This window comes from Lissotriton helveticus, chromosome 9, assembly GCF_964261635.1.
Source record: "Lissotriton helveticus chromosome 9, aLisHel1.1, whole genome shotgun sequence".
Taxonomy (NCBI): Eukaryota; Metazoa; Chordata; class Amphibia; order Caudata; family Salamandridae; genus Lissotriton; species Lissotriton helveticus.
This window is the reverse complement of record NC_136070.1, coordinates 183,702,268-183,718,953: the sequence shown is the minus strand read 5'-3', so window position 1 is coordinate 183,718,953 and position 16,686 is coordinate 183,702,268. Positions and strand designations below refer to the sequence as shown.

The 16,686-nt window shown below is 44.8% G+C and overlaps 1 protein-coding gene across 7 annotated transcripts in view; it reads left to right on the top strand.

Moving 5' to 3' along the window:
• Positions 1-16,686, top strand: part of NIN (ninein) — a 298,787-nt gene that overhangs the window by 77,843 nt on the left and 204,258 nt on the right. For all 7 annotated transcript variants that reach the window (XM_078659731.1, XM_078659730.1, XM_078659727.1 and 4 more), the window contains exon 4: positions 16,038-16,192. In XM_078659731.1, the coding sequence (XP_078515857.1) occupies positions 16,038-16,192 (155 nt within the window). The remainder of the gene's footprint in view (positions 1-16,037; positions 16,193-16,686) is intronic.

The window sequence follows — 16,686 nt, the reverse complement described above, 5'->3', positions numbered from 1 at the left end:
CTACATTTTGGAAGGGCAGTGTCCTGGCTTGAAAGTAAGGTGGCGATATGGTTGAAACTTCCTTTATCTCTAGCTGGTAGAATTGCGCTTGCGAAAATGATCGTATTGCCCAAATTCCTCTATCTGTTCGCAAACATCCCCATCCCACTAACTCAGTGTTTCTTCACTTGTTTACGCTCTCATTTACTGTCCTTGGTGTGGGCTGGGAGCCAGGCTAGACTCTCATGGGCATTATTAACACTACCGCTGAGACAGGGGGGCATGGGTGCTCCAGACATGCAACTATATGCGCTGTGCGCACAGGCCCAATATCTGCACTTCTGGGCCTATCCCATGCCTTACCAGCCACATGTGGCGGTTGAGATGGACATGGTTGCTCCGCTACCCTTAAGTGTTGCCTTATATCGCAAAACTCCCAGGTCAACAAGGGATATTGACTCGGCTAACATGCTTCGCTGGACGTGGCGTGAGCTGCAGAGGCGAGCTGCCCTACCCCTGTTATACGCACCTGCAATCCCCCTCAAACAGAACCCCATGCTCCCCTGCCTGGAAGTGGGCGGAGGAGATGTATCCATTACTGGATCCAAGCTGTACACATTTGCGGATTTGTACCCAGAGGGTATATTTTTAGATCTGCAAGACACAAGGGAGAGCCAGCCTTTGTCTTTTGGGGACACGTTCACATATCACAAACTTAAATCTGCATGCAAAGTGATGTGGGACCAGTTTCCGGAGGAGCCGCCACACCTAAACGCACTCCAGAACATACTAGCGAGGGCATCCAGAAAGAAACTGGTATCGCGCTTATACAACTCCATGCAGGAACAGTCTCCTATTGTGAAGCCTAAATATCAGCAGTTGTGGAGTGAAGAACTTGAGACGCCCTTAACTGACGACCAGTGGTCATTTTGTTGTAGACAGCTGTTGGAACTCTCCCCAAATTACAAACTTCGATTAATCCACTTTGAGTTTCTACACAGGTTCTACCGCACCCCACTTGCTCTACACCGCATGGGTATTAGAGAAGATGATAGATGCTGGAAATGTGGGGCAGAGGGAGCTTCCTTTCTGCATGTAGCTTGGAACAGCTCGGCTCGAGCTGAATACTGGTCAGAGATTTTTGTAGCTATAAATCAAATTCTGAATAGAGCAGATGGTCCCTCCCCGCTCCTCGGTATCCTAGGATGGGTGGCAAATGCGGAACCCAAAAGTCGGAAATTGCATGCTTTGTTGTTGTTATATGCTAAACGTCAAGTGGCTATGAAATGGGGACGCAGAACTCGGCCTACATTTACAGACTGGCTGTCGGATGTGGCATATGGCCACACACAGCTAGGAGTATATTGGGATCTGATGCCGACTGCCTCGCGGCCACGGGATATCTGGGAGCCGTTCTTGCATTGGTCAAGACACAGAGCGGAGTCCCCCCCCCCTGTCTGAGCCTGATGGCCTAGTGGCGTAGTTGTGAGGGGATATGTTGGGATTATCCTATACTAGTATCTGTGCAACGGTACCATTTATAAATGATATACCCCGCTTAGGCCCAATCTTGACAGCGGATGTGTTAAACACTCACCTGTGTCTCTGTGTAGGGGTGTAAGATTTATCCACCACTCTGTGTATTGACTAAATATGATATGTTTATTTGTCAGAATACATCTAACTCTGTACAGAAATGCTAAGATTGACAGATTTGCCTCGTGTAAATACTGACGGTAGCCTGTTTTACTAGTTTGTTTACAAAAATTCCATCCTTCCATAATGTTCAGCAGCAGAATGTTTGCTTTATTTGTATATACAAATGTCGATATAATGTGAACCTGCTGTGATTTACTATGCAATCTTCAATAAATACATTATAAAAAAAAAACATATGGTAATTTCATGGAATGCCATCAAATATAGTTGAGTGAGCAACATTCTTCTAAAGACAAAGTTGAGAGTTGAGTTGGGATTATTTTCAGACCCTTAAGATATCTGAGGTTGGGGAGTTCTCTGAATTAGTGGTGCAAGTAGTCTAAGAAGGGTGTCCAGTTCATATCCTAAGTGTTCAGTCTGCATTCTAGTGAAATGCTGAATTTTTCCATTCCCAGAAGCTCCCAGGTATGGTGCAGTCAGTCGTTCACATCTGGAGTTCTAGCCTTATGCAACATTGAAGTGGCAGGCTTTCTAGGCAGAGAGACCAGGAGTCTCTGTGCTCTTTGGGCACGTTTTCAGGTAAACCTAGCTCATGCCAGAGATGCGCTGGAACAATCCTAGATCATTTACAGTTGGAACCTTTGCTATATGCAGCCTGGACCTTCTTTCCAACAATATGTACATGCTTTGCAGGCCCTGGGGAAATAGTTTACTTTGGGTAACCATACTCCTCTGGGAGTTTGAGTATTTTCAAAACTTGCAATAAAATGTAGCTAATCAGTTTATTGTACATTGAACAAATAAGTGTTAAGTTTTAAAAGTATTATGCTTTGAATTCAATAGTATGATAATTGTTTTTATGGAGTGCTTGTTTGACCGTAGGTTACCTGGTGGTGCAGGTAACAAACATATTTTCACCTGTTCTTTGTTTCTATATCTTTGGAACAACAAGGGGATAAGCACTTGAGGTGAGGAGCTGTCTCCTTTGGCAGTTCTTCTGGAAGTGAACCTAAGGGAAGCTGGAGTTTTTACATTATAAACAGCATTCTAAACCAAGCAGAGGGATCCAAAGAAAATCTGTTGTTTGATAGGCAGCCAGTGTATTTGAGAGAGTGGGTGGGGGGTGAAGTGTGAACACAGTGAGGAACCCCTAAGAGTAAGCATGCTGCTGTTTCTGGATGACCGGTAATCTTGGACAGAAATACTGGGATGGCCTAGCCATAATGAGTTTGCAAAATGTCGGCAGAGCCAAATAGTGCTGAAATGATTAAGCCGTTTTCCTCAACGGATAGGATTGCCACAATTATTCTTAAGACTCCTAAATAATAAAAGCAGGTGGAGCTCACCGAAAATGCCTGGCTTGCAAGAGGGAGTTTGTCATCTGTTTTTACTTCTAGGCTTTTTATTGATTTAGGTGAGACAGGTGCTGTGCCCATCTCATAAGCAGTAGGGGAAAATATATAATTAATTTCTTACCTGCTGCACTGCCGGCCACCATCTCGGGTTCTCCTTGGGGTCCCTGCACACTGTGCAGGCTCCTAGACGCCAATCAAGCCTCTCCGGAGAGCAGCGCCGTGATTGACCTGAGCGGGCTTGCTTACTGCTCGCTCAGGGCCTAGGAGCCTGTGTCTCTACTCCACCCAACTGTATAATACAGCTCGGGTGGAGAGAGATCAGAGTGCTCATGACGGTTTGGACTGCATTAAACAGCCAGACAACCTCTCATGCGCACTTTACAGTGTGCACTACTCCCCCTTAACTCCTCATGGCCCTGCCCAGACTTGGCTGCCTGCAGCAGAAAGAAAAACATAATGATAATAAAATGGTTTTATTATCGTTTTATTGTTCCCGTTTCTGCCTGCTGCCTGGCACTCAAGCAGGGCGGGTGACGCTCCTCCGCCATAGTGGAAGAGACACTACTGCTCATAAGGACAGTAGGAATCAAGCCAGATGTGACTATGACCATTAACCGCATGCGCGCTGCGGCGATTTTCGCGCTACGCGGCTTTTTTCAAAAAGCCGCGTTAGATGACGAGCTCAGCTCGTCATCAGCGTGCGAGCGGTGCAACTGATGACGAGCTGAGCTCGTCATCAGCGCCGAAGGGGTTAACCAAAAGTACTTCAATTTTGTTATTTATCAGTTGTTTACCACCCAACCCTTGCCATCTAAATCTCATGACCGACCAGAATTCTTGATGGGTAGCAGACTTGTTGTTTAAGCACACCAGTAGGTGTCATCCGCATACACACAGTTTGACACCCATTTCCCTGAGGGGTTTGCCAAGGTGCTAATGTAGATATAAAAGTGATGAGGTGAAAGTGGAGAGCCCTTACTGTGTAGCATGCCACCCATCTGCATAAGGCCCTCGACAGAGGTTTGAATTGCTATATAAATACTACTCTAAAGCCATACATGGCCTCTATATATCATCCAGACCCTTGCACTGCTGTCACGTGAAGAAGGGGGCTGTGTGACGTCTAAAGCGTCTACATTTTGCTACTTTACTTATTTGGAGTTTTTCTTTACACGCGATTTTTGTGTATCCTACTAAAAGTATCAACGCCAGGAGTGCTCGGACTACTTGTAGATGTGTTTCTAGCTGTGGGTGAGGGAGGGAGAGACAGAGAGTGAATGTGCAAGTTCTCCATGCTACATTGTGAGACGAACACAGTTTCCGGTGTGTTCTGGTGGGCAGGTCACGTACTGAAACAAGTATGGGCAAAGCGAATAGCTCAAGCTTTGTTTGGGGGGGGGGGTGTGGGTGTTAGGTAACAGTTTGGCGATTTTGTGTGTTTGCCACAAACTGTCCAAGAAAATCCCGCGATGAAGCAACATCTGGGGCTACAATAATATGGGAGCTGAGTAGTGCTTCTTTGCTGAGCAGACTGTATTAGCAGAGTTAAGTTGTACCCTCAAAGAAGACGGCTATGAAAAGGAGTCTAAAGATAAAGTTTACATTTTAAATGGCAAACTTACAGTGCAAACTGAAAGTTCAACCAAAAATTTCATGGTAGATACTTTTGGCAGTTTCGTTGAACCCTTTCAAAGCCTATGTTTTCGTACGTCTTTAACTGTGAATAAAAAAAACCTTTATGAGTAATAAGATATAATCATAATAGCAAAGGAAAACAAATTAATACTCAAAGGTGATTAGTCAATAACACTGTTTTTATGGCAGGGTAAAGCATCCAAATAGCAAACCCTTCCACAACAAAAAAAATATATACTAGCACTTACAATGTATTCAAACCTCCAGTTGTGTCGTTTTGTGCTCTAACAGAAGTACAATTAAATCTCTTCCTTAAAGCTTAATAGAAAGACAAATGTGATAACCCTCGTAGTACTACCAAGTCTTTATGGACACCAACACAAGCAATAGCAAAGTAATACAAACACATAAAATACAGTGGCTGAAGGGGGTTCACCCAAAAATCATTCTCTGTACTTCTAATTATCTTTTTTTGAAGATTTGGTGATATTAGATATTTAGCCACTCAAAGCTGTTTGTGGCAAGACTTAAAAAGGACATTTTTATAGAAGAAGTGATATATAGGCCAATGGTCCTTCTCTGGGTAAGGAACGTCCTGGATTTATAAGTAATGCCAATGGTGGCAGACTTTTAAATTTGCATAAAGTGTTGGGGACAATGTTTCCAAGAGCCCTATGTTTTGTGGTTATAAAGACAGATTGGGAAATGCATTGTCTACAGTTGGGTGTGTCTAACGTTTGATCTGTAAAATCGCGTAACAGTCGTCTTGGGGCACAGTTGTTGCTGAAAACGTTGACAGTAGGCCACCAAGTAGTCTACCAAGCTAGCTTCCGAACCAGGCGCCGTATACAGGCGGGAACAAAGGCAGCTGTAGCTCGGTGTTTCTGATTGTCGGCAGCCGCCCAGACCGTTAGATTTGCGACCTTAAATTCAAAACTGAAATTGTTGTGCACTGTAAATATTATTTTTCCTTATAATCGCTGAATGCCATTTTGGATATTCCCCTGCCGGCGTTCACTCATTCACATCAAATGAAGAAAATTATATCAATTCAGAAAATTGTACGTAGTGCTTTTCACTGCATGACTTAGGCATAGTTTCCGTTCAGTGCAGTCCTCACGCTGCTCAGGTAAAATAGCATTTGTATAATGGAACAGCCAGCAAATGCCCCTCAAGGAAGGAGTGCACATCTAGGTGCATTTCTAGAAGTGCTGTTGAGGCTGCTGCTGCGCACTGAACCCCAACAAAAGCAATTTAATCGAGAATGTGATGGAAACATCAATCATGGTTTGATCAAAAAAAGGCTGCAGAGAATTCATAAAATAAGCAATCTTGTGCTGCCACTTTATCTTAACCCTGTCGGGGATGTTCTCCCTTTGCGCTATGGGTCTCCCGTCACCTTGTGTCTCTTGCAAGGGAACAAGATCCGTCTGGAAACCCGGACAACCGGATATGAATTATTGAGCGGACTCTGCTGGCTGTGGGCATTCATGGTTTCAGGTGAGATTAATGTCTCTATGCTCATAGGGCATCATTGTGTCTGTGGATGACTGCGAGGGGATGTGTAGGTATGTGGTTTTACAATACATACTTGTGCTCCTCAAATCATCTGATTCAAGAGAATGTTTACATTCCCTAATTGCTATGGGAGATTGGCATAAGATAACAGCTAATTTTTACTTTGGCTAAGGGAATTACATGGCTTTTCTGCAAATTGATTCCTGTATGTGGCATGCAGGCAGAAATATGTGACATACATGTTTTACTTGCAATATAGCATTGCTGCAGCCTTCTGTACACATTGTTAAGGGAAGTTAAGTATCTTTTCTCCACAACCTAGGTAGCTTCGTTTGTGGGTTAAAAGTGAAATTTGCACTCGCCCTTATAGCAGATCATAGCACTTCCCCTCTTGGAGCTGAACAAGAGCCAAAAGTTGACGTCCCGCCCTGACCGATAATGGGCACATTCGCTTATTTGATTTTTAATTTAAATGTTTTTTGTAATGCTTTTCATAGTCATTGGTATTAAAAAAAAATAAAATCAGTGTGAAACCCTGAGCAACCAAACTGTGCTTAGTTATCTTAATTTTTTTTAATGTATTTCATTGAATTAACCTAATCGGAGAGATTTCCTTATGTTCTTATGAGTATATTTTCATTGAAAGCATGTGTGGCAATCCTCCTTATTCAGAGCTGCATAAATGTCTGTTCTTTTTGTGTAATTTCTTTCAATTATCAATTTTGCATACTTTAGTGCTCTCACCCTTTGTTCACTGAAGCTTATCTGTTAATGCTGGGACAAATTGTGACCTAAAGGGAAAGCCTCCTACCTGTGGTACACTTGTTATTTCATTGCATATGGAATGTAAAGAACGTTTCCCGAGAAAGGCCCTTCTAGCATGAATGGACATCTCTTAGACAACATTAAACAAGTACCTTTTCAAAGAGCCAGGCACGAACACTGCGTCCAGTCACCCCATATGGGTGTGCCTGCCCTTTTGTGGTTTTTGTTAGTGTAAAGTTTAATAACCCTGGTGCATGCCCGTTTGCTTTTCCTTTTGTCTCGCACGTGGCTTTTGTTTCTTTGCAGTCTGAGTCTCTGCTGTGTTGGGTCAATTGGAAGTGGCTGATCTTGCTCCAGCAGTGGAATGCTTTGAGTGTCTTATGTATGTAGTATTGATTATCTAGTGTGAATCTAGCTAGTCAGCAGCAGGGCTCTCAATGTTGTAGAGGAGAATCCTAGGAATCTAGCTTCTGTAGAAGGAAGGAAGGGATCATCCTCAAGGGATGTTGACCGTGAACATGATGCATTTCCAGCTGTTTTTTTTAAAAGGAAAAGTGATGGAGTAAGTGTGATTTGTGTGTAATGGAACATGCGCTAAGTCAGTCCTTCAATACCTGATTTGAGAAGATCTGGCTCCGGGTCCTTACATTTTTGTACTTTTACCTCTTCTTGATTTCCAGTCTGGTGATATTAGAATTGTAGGTCCTGCTTATAACTTTCTAGATAACTAGTCAATCGTATATGTCTAGATTGACCATGAGCATTAACCTTTACTCGTCCAAGTACATAGTAAATGAGTTTCTAATATCAAAGCTTCTGTTCAACTCACAATTGAGCATTCGGATTTAGCGTTCCGTAAATTAAAATGGAAAACAACTTATGGGTCTCCCTGACAGCTTACACATTTTTGATTAATCTTGAATCCGCCTGTTTGCATGCAAGCGTAACTCTCCTGCTTTCCAGTCCAGCACCTCCTGATCAGCCGCCGAACTGTTCAGGCTAAGTTTTTACTTCTACCCCTTTGACGTCTGGCCTTTTCAGGGTGCCTGGATGTTTTTGGATCTTGACTTCAAACACCTGTCTAAAACACTGTTTTTAATTTTCCCCTTTCAGACCGCCCCCACCCCACACAGTGGCTTGGCTTCCTTTTAAAAGCATGGACCCTGAGATTTCCACTACAGCTCAAGCCGATATTTTTTTAGATAAAATAAACACCAGATTATATATCTTTGGCAAAAATACTTCAATTCCCCGATTTGTTTCCTTGTAGATAAAATTGATTCTATGAGCAAGCAAACCGACTGTAGTGTAACCACCAAGGTCTCGGTGGTGAATCCTTTTTCAAGTCGGACAGTGGAATTTAAAAACATAAAACTTTCTCTCCTCTGGGCATTAGTTGATCAGCGATTCATAAGAATATCTGAGTGCTTGTCCAGGATCTGCCTAAGATTATCGATAACTTTTTCAGCTCATAGTTTGTCCTCGGTTGCCGCAGTATACGGCTCCAACTCGAATGACCTGGAATTTTTTCATTATACTTGGCATCTTATCTCCTCCTGTGGCTCCGCGGGGGTGATTGGGGGCGGTGATTTTAATGTTGCTCTTTCAGCGACCTTGGACCGCTCAGGCTCTCACTCATCTCACCCGTGTGCTGTTACAGCTCTTAAATCCATTTTAACTGATAATGCACTGTACGACGTTTGGCGCCATCCCCGTCCTGACGCCCGTGAGGGCACTTGCGTGACGGGGGCGAGAGGTTGCTGGTCTCGAATCGACCTGTGGCTGACCTCGCCGGATGTCCTGTCTTGGCTCACTGATGCTGAGCATATGGCCTGTACCTTCTCCGATAACGCGCCGGTCCAGATTTGTCTTAGGCTTCCTTTCTCCCAGCGTCGGGCCTTTACATGGCGTCTCCCTCCCAACGCCCTCCGGGATACTGTGTTCTGCTCGGACATTCACACAGCGATCACTAATTATTTTGAGCTTAACACAGGTTCAGTCGATTCTGCTTGTACCCTATGGGAAGGTTTCAAGGTTGTCATCCTAGGTGAGTATATTTCCCAACAGGCGGGCGTCCTTCGTGCTATCCGCTCCACACTGGCGAAGCTCGAAGGTGAAATTAGAGATCTGGATGCCGCCCAGGTGGCGAGTCCCGACCCGGAAATGCTTGCTCTCCTTCGTCAAAAGCACACCGAATTCTCAGATGAAGCCGGCCGTGAATCGTCCTTTCTTGGCAGAGATAGTCGGGCTCGCCGCTTCGGCGAGGGAGACCACCCAGGACGTACCCATGCTAACCTTTTATGCCCACCACGCGCAGCCTCCTATATAACCGCCCTCAGCGATGGTGGCCTGGATAGGACAACCTCCCCAGAGGATATCCAATACCGCTTTATCGATTTTTACTCGCAACTTTACTCGGCTGGTACTCCTCTGCCACGGGAGGAGTTTGATCAGTAGTTCGAGTCCATTGCCCTGGTCTGGCTCGAAGATTATCACCGTAAATGTTTGGATGAGCCCTTTTCTAGGGAAGAAATATTAGCAGCCATAGGCAGCCTCCCTGGCGACAAGGCCCCGGGTCTAGATGGCCTGCCCGCCTCGTTTTACAAAACATTTGCTGATATCCTGGAGCCGCATCCGGTGGCCATGTACAACAAGGCTTTCGACCCTGGTCTTTTCCCGCCGTCGCTGCGCGAGGCCCTGATTATCCTGCCCCTTAAGCCTGACAAGCCGGCTAACTGTCGGGACTCCTACCGCCTCCTCTCCCTTATTAATATTGATAACAAAGTCTTTGCTAAATTGATCGCCTCTCGCCTTCTCCTGTTAATGCCCACCATCGCCCTTCCCGATCAATCCGGCTTTATACCCGGGAGGGCAACCTCCCATAATTTGCGTACCATCTTTTCCGTATTACATCAAATTAACTCCACCCTGCCGGCAGTAGCCGCCCTTCTCGATGCCACAAAGGCGTTCGATACCCTGGATTGGCCCTTGCTTTTTTTTCATCCTACCGCGTATGGGTTTTAGTGACATCTTTTTGCGCAAGATCAGACTTCTTTATACTAATCTATCTGCGCGCCTCCGGATTAATGGCCAGGTTTCTGATCCCATCTGCATCGCCGCGGCACCCGGCAGGGGTGTCCATTATCACCCATGCTCTTTACCATCGCTATGGAGCCCGTGGCCGCTAGGTTACATCAGCACCATACGCACAGGGACATTGTTTCTCGTCTCGTTCCCGTCTTGTCTCCATGTACGCGGATGATGTCACTCTATATGTCCGCCATCCACAGGACAACCTCACCCCTTTAGTCTGGGAAATCATACGATTTGGTTGGCTCTCGGGCTTTCAGGTGAACTGGAGCAAGTCAGTTTTGTTCCCTCTGACCGACGCCACTGTCCCTTTCTCACCTGACTTCCCGTTCGAGTGGTCATCCAGCCCCACTTGCTATCTGGGCATCTGGCTTAACAGGGATCTGGATGAGCTGTGGAGGGCTAACTTTGGGCGGGCGGTGGACTGGTTAGAATCCAGGATCCCATCGTGGAGCCGACTACCGTTGTCCCTGGCTGGCAGGATCACCATCGCTAAAATGGTGGTTCTTCCTAAGTTCCTTTACCTTTTCACAAATATACCTATCCCCCTTACCGCTCACTTTTTCCGAAAATTGCATTCTCTGATTATCTTGCTTGTTTGGGCGGGTAAACAACCCAGGGTGGCGTACGATATCCTTACTCTCCCTATGTCTGCCGGAGGGATGGTCGCACCTAATTTCTGTATCTATGCACTATGCGCTCAGGCCAGTTTAAAAAAATTTTTGGATCCACCCCACCCCCTATCAGCCTCACGTCACGGTGGAGACTGACTTGGCTTCCCCCTGGCCTCTGCCAACCGCACTGTTCGCGCCCGCGGTTGACACGGTTGAGACGCTGCGCTGGGCTTGGTCTTGCCTGCGCCGGCACTCAGGCCTTTCCCTTCTCTCTGCTAAATCCATGCCAATTGTTAATCACCCTGACTTCCCTGCGCTTCAGTCGTCCAGCTTCTCCCATCATGTGGTGTGCTTGGGCCTCGGGACAGTGGCGTATCTGTACACTGATAACTCCTTTTACTCTCTCCCTGACCCCCCCAGGGCTGCAAGATACACTGCTATTTTATCAGCTGCGCGCCACTTGCTGGAAACTGCACCCTACCTTTCCCCGGCTCCCGCCTACCCTTCCAGCTTTGGACTTCATATACTCCTCTTCCTCGCCGCACAAGTTAGTTACCAAGCTTTATGCTTTCTCTCTTGCGCCTGCTCACATATCTTCCGATCGGGCACGGGAGGTGTGGAGTGCGGACCTGGGTTTGGATATATCTGAGGCCGACTGGCTTTACTGTTGTAATCAAACCAAAAAGCTGTCCCTGAACTTTCGTCTCCGCCTAATTCACTTCAAGTACTTGCACAGGCTGTACCGCACCCCGTGCAGCTCCATCGGCTTGGGCTTGTCCCAGGGGACAACTGTCTGCGTTGTGCTGCCCCTGCCGCGGACTTCGCCCATTTGGCGTGGCTCTGTTCTAAGGTTTCCGAGTTCTGGCTGGGGGTGTGCTCCACCATCTCTGACATTACCAGCTCTGTCGTACAACCTGATCCCCCGTCCTGTGCCCCTCGTTCCTCCTGGAATTTGTCAAGTTCTGCCCTGAAGTCTCCTACCGCATCATCTCGATGCTATTGGTGCTCGCCAGGCGTAGGGTGGCCATGTGTTGGGGCGTGGACCTGCTCCCAAGGTTGAGAGTTGGCTGGAGGATGCCTCTCGGTGCCAGACTCTCCTGTCTGAGTTCTGGGACTTTATGCCTCCCAGATCTCGCCCTGTTGACATCTGGGCCCCATTGGTCTCCTACCTTCTCTCCCGTTCCCACCCCAGCGGCGGTTCCTCTCCCACGCTCCCCGCCGGCCCTGGGTCCGCGGCAGCCGCCGGTGCTGGTCAGTGACTGCTCCTCACCCCTTTCCTCTTCACCTGTGCCCCTGTTGCTTCAGATTCCCTACGAAGTACGCTTTTTCATGTGTGCTTCACCCTCCGGGGGCTGAGACTCTGATACTGTTTAGCTGTGTCTTTATATACTGGATTCACCATGATGCTGTGACTGTTACCTAATTGCAATCTACCACATTTCTTGTGATGCATCCTGTTACGTGCGTTGGTGCTGCACGGTGTACTGTGCCTGATGTGTCTCTATTCTTTAATAAAGGTTTCTGAAAAAAAAAAAAAAAAAAAAAAAATAGTTTGTCCTCGATTCTTTGACTTAAATTGTGGTAACCTTGCACACAAAATATGGAATGTGGTAGTATCTTTAGATGCCACGCTCATCCCATTTCAGATCTCCAGTTTGCAAGGAATGCAGTAGAGAAGAGGTAGCCTGCCACGTAGACAATTGTATGTTTCCAACATACTCATTTGAAACTTGTTGAAGATTGTGCATCTGTAAAATGTGAGGTCCTTCCAAAAATGTTATTGTTCCTTTCGTAAAGCTGCCGACAGTCCGAGTTTGCAAGTGTTTAAGGCAGGAAAAGAAACATGACTTTTAGTCCTATTTTGCTGGCTGGTTGTTATGTGGTTCTCATGAAATTAGTTATAATATTTATTTTCGCAAAAATATTTTTGTATTGGGAATGGGACAGGATGCCGTAATGCGAGAATGTGGCATTGGTGGTAGCTGGTTTTGTAAATTCAGAAGCGGTGAAACGGGGTGTTACCTTTCAAGAAAGTAGCGACATTGTATGGAGAAGTAAACAGTGTAGTGATTAATATGAAGCAAAGTGTGTGTCATGCCTTATCAGCTATTTTTGACTTTGTGCTAGAATGGATCCCTTAGGTAATGATCTTAATTGGGTTTCTGAACTGTTTAGCATCCGATTTGTTTACATACTGCTAGAGGGAGACAGACTCATTAAGCAGGGAGGTTTCACAGCTGTAAAGAGGTTTATTTCCATATACTTGCTCAGAGGCCTTTCCTCAGATGCTCTACCGAAATGAAACGGTTGGCAAATACATTATTAAAATCTGGTATGAGGACCCTCCATCATCCTTTTTATGTATTTCTCGATAGCAATTGCATACATTCACCTAGCTTCATTAAAATATATATTTTTTTAACGGTTTTATCGTTTTCATAAATTTATTTCAGTATTTTAAGTAAAAATGTATTTTTGAAAACGTGTATCTTTTTGTAATTGCAACATTTGTATAATGGAAAAACATTTTTTAAATGTGGTTATTTATTTACTTCTTAATTTGTGCTCCAGAAACAACGTCTATAGAATTGTATGGCAAAATATTGGCACCCCAAAGGGCAAACGGTGTACCCTTGATAGTACCCCGAGATCTCCCGAGGACGTGTTGTTAACACAAACAGGCACAGCATGGAAAAGTGCGTCCATTTTGTAGAATCCACTCGGTTTTCAGCGCAAACACTCTAACTCTACGAGCTAGTGTGTGAGCTGCATGTTGGTCACTCGATTATTTCAGCCTTTTAAGACGCCCCCCACCCACTCCCCCATGGCTTGACTACCCTTCAAGGGCCAGGACCCAGAGAAATTAACTACAGCTGAAGCCAATGTTATTTTAGACAAAAGAAACCTTAATTTCTTTATCCTTGGCCAGAATATTGCATTTCTCTGATTTGGTTTCTATGTCATAAATGTGATACTATATGCACCGTGCACGGCTTGGAAACAGTAGCGGTGGAACAGCTCTGTCATACTGTGGACTAAATTGTGGAGTTTCACAGTAAAGTGTAGGTGCTGCAAACAGTGTTGTTTAAGAAAAATAGATGCATGGCTCAGGTCTGCACCAGTGAACAATTCTATGACCCACAGAAGCGGACTTGTAAGACATTGAGGGATCCTAGTCCTGGGCAGTATGTTTGACAGGGGCCGGGGCTATTCTGTGTGCACATCTGAAACTTCATTTTCTTTTGATCTGAACTATCATTGCAACATGATTACCCTGTTTCTCTACCCAGGATTTGGAACCGTAGTTCACAAAAATGCTATTATGTGCTTTTCAGCGCTGCAATGCCCTACAGATATTGATTCACCCTCTGACATGCATGTTGTGCTCAGGAAAAGTTAAGGAAGATATTACACGTGTTCTATTTTTTGTCCGGCCTATTCGACCCCAAGAAAGAGATTGATTAAACCTCTTTGTATAAATATGGGTGTGAGATCGTATAGAGAAGATGAAAGGGTTTTAAAAACTGACACTTGCCAGGTTATTGTTTTTGGTATTAGCCGGTTTCTGCTGGCCGTAAGCTTCCTCAGGGTAAAGGCTGGCGAGAAGCTTTAGGAATGCTTAGGGAATCGCTAATGTAATGTATAATGCACTTGGGAGCTAACACAACAATCTGAAACTGTAAAGGATAAATATATGCATATCAAATGATACATGCGCTGTGGAATAAGTTGTATATTAGCCCACCGGAAATGCAATTGTAAATAGAATGAATTTATTTTTATAAATGCCTTTTTAAATTATTTATATGGTTTTTAGCATAATGATTGACGCCCCCAATCCATTTCCACTAATTGTTGATTTATATCTATCTATGGTAGTTGTAATATTGTATGCGTGTAAAATTTTAATACATCTTTTATGATACTGCTGTTTCGAAATAAAGATTATGAAGAGAAGATTCACCTTCTGATATTCTTTTGGGCCACTGCCTATATCCATTTGAGGTTTTTCCCCCGCTCCCCCTTTTGCCTCACCCATGGACTGGGATATACGATGTCCATAGTTTCCTCATCCGTAGAAGAATTACCACTCTGAAGAATAAGCATATCTTCAGTGTTATGTATTTCACCTTGCACTTCGACTATCAAGACTGGTCTACTTCAGTCTTGGGCAAAATTAGGACTGACGGGACTAGCACAGGGGGAATGAGGGAGTCTAGTGCAGAATCGCTACCCCTGCTGTATATGCTCTTTACTGTAGCATGTCTTAATGCTTCCTCTGAATGTGTGCCTTTGCACTCTTATTGCCAAATCCTTTCTTGTGCATAGCTTTCGTAGCATATAGGGTGGATGTGCATTCCCCTCATTATACAAAGATGCAATTTTTATACCCCTAGTATTGTTGTCTGTACCCCTAGAATTGTTGAATCCACTCTTTAAGATAGCTTTGTAGGCATTTGTGGGGCCGTCTGTGCTGGAGACCATGCCAAAATCATTGAGGTCATCAATGCGACTTTATAGGGTTCTCAAAGTCCAAGAATCATGCCGTAGAAGTGTGTGGACTGGGTGGAACTATGGCACCTGAGAATTCTCTTATTGCAGATCGACCTTCAATGGGAAGCCGGTTGCTACATCATTAATCACGACTTGATCAGAAGCTCTACTTAACCACAAAAAACCCTGCTCTCGCAGCTACTCCTTGGAGCACAGTGGTGCCTATTGTGTTCCGCTGACACCTTGAGTAGTGATGGAAATCAAATAGGGTTCTTGGTACAAGTCTTGTGTACTATCTACATGTGTCACTAGTCCTGGGCCAATCACCGATAAGAAGGCCTTTACACTAGGTGGACTGGTAATTAAGTTTTATGGTGAATAAAGACTTCAAAATATAGTGCTAAAATGATAGCGACATAGCTGTAAAGCTCCATAAAGCATCTTTAGGATAAGGCATGGGCTTGTTTGTCACAAGGGTATGAAAAAACTGTATAGTGATGTTTTATGCCACAGTATCCTGTAAATATGCTGCATGGCACGGGTCAGAGTCACTCGCCCGTAGCTCGTGGAAGACTCTGGCCATATAGAATCTATTTGAAGGCTTCTTTCATTCTCTGCTTGAGACGTTCATCCTGTGTTGTCCTTCATAATTAAGGGGTTTATGCTGACCACACATTTATCACCAGCTTGAATAGCAAATACCATTGCTAATCTTCTTGAATGTACCGAGCATGCACAAACTGCCAGGGTTTTGCTACTATTCACCTTGAGGTGTTTTTACCATTGAGGTTGATCTTTACCATGCCTACGGCTTCTTTAGGAGTATGGCTTGTAACTGTGTTTTGTTGTAAAATGTATCTTTATGCTTCTCTGGGGTGTGGTTGTGTATCCTGTTGCCTCCAGAATTAATGTGTGTTTTCTTCTACAGACAGCTCTCCTGAAGCCCAACCCAAGTACATCAAAGATGGTAAGCGATATGGGCGCAGAACTGTCCCTGAGCTGCACGACTCCTTGGAAGACCTGGCTGAAGTGACTGTGCTTGAACAAGAAAACGAAGACCCCCATCCTGAGGACTGTGATGAGGTGAGAGCAATTCTTGTTCTTTTGAACCATAAATCCTGGCTTTTTAATCGATGGCGCAGTCGCTGCTCAAGCGTTGGCAGTGCCAAAGAGCCCTGCGCAAACTCAGACACCTCATGCTTTTTTTCTTCAGATATTCCTTATTTTGGGGCAAAATGCTACGTGGCCATTAGTCATCTTGGCCAGGGCTCAACCAAAAAAACTTTAAATAGTCAAACCTTCCTGAACCAAAGTGGGACGCAGCTAAGAAACGTGCAGCAGGTGCAGTGACACCAGACATCAGGCCTTAATTATGTTTGCCTTTTACTTCCTAATTTGGGAGTGGGAAGTCCATTTTCTTGGAATGCATTAGATCCGTGCCACCATTGCAAAACCACTTAAGTGAAAGAGGTCTGTAGATTTGTATTGTTTAAAATAGATTTCCAGTCTCTGAAATATTAATAAAGACTGCCTTCCTGTGTTGCCTGTTAGATGCACCTATGGTAGGACTGTTCTAA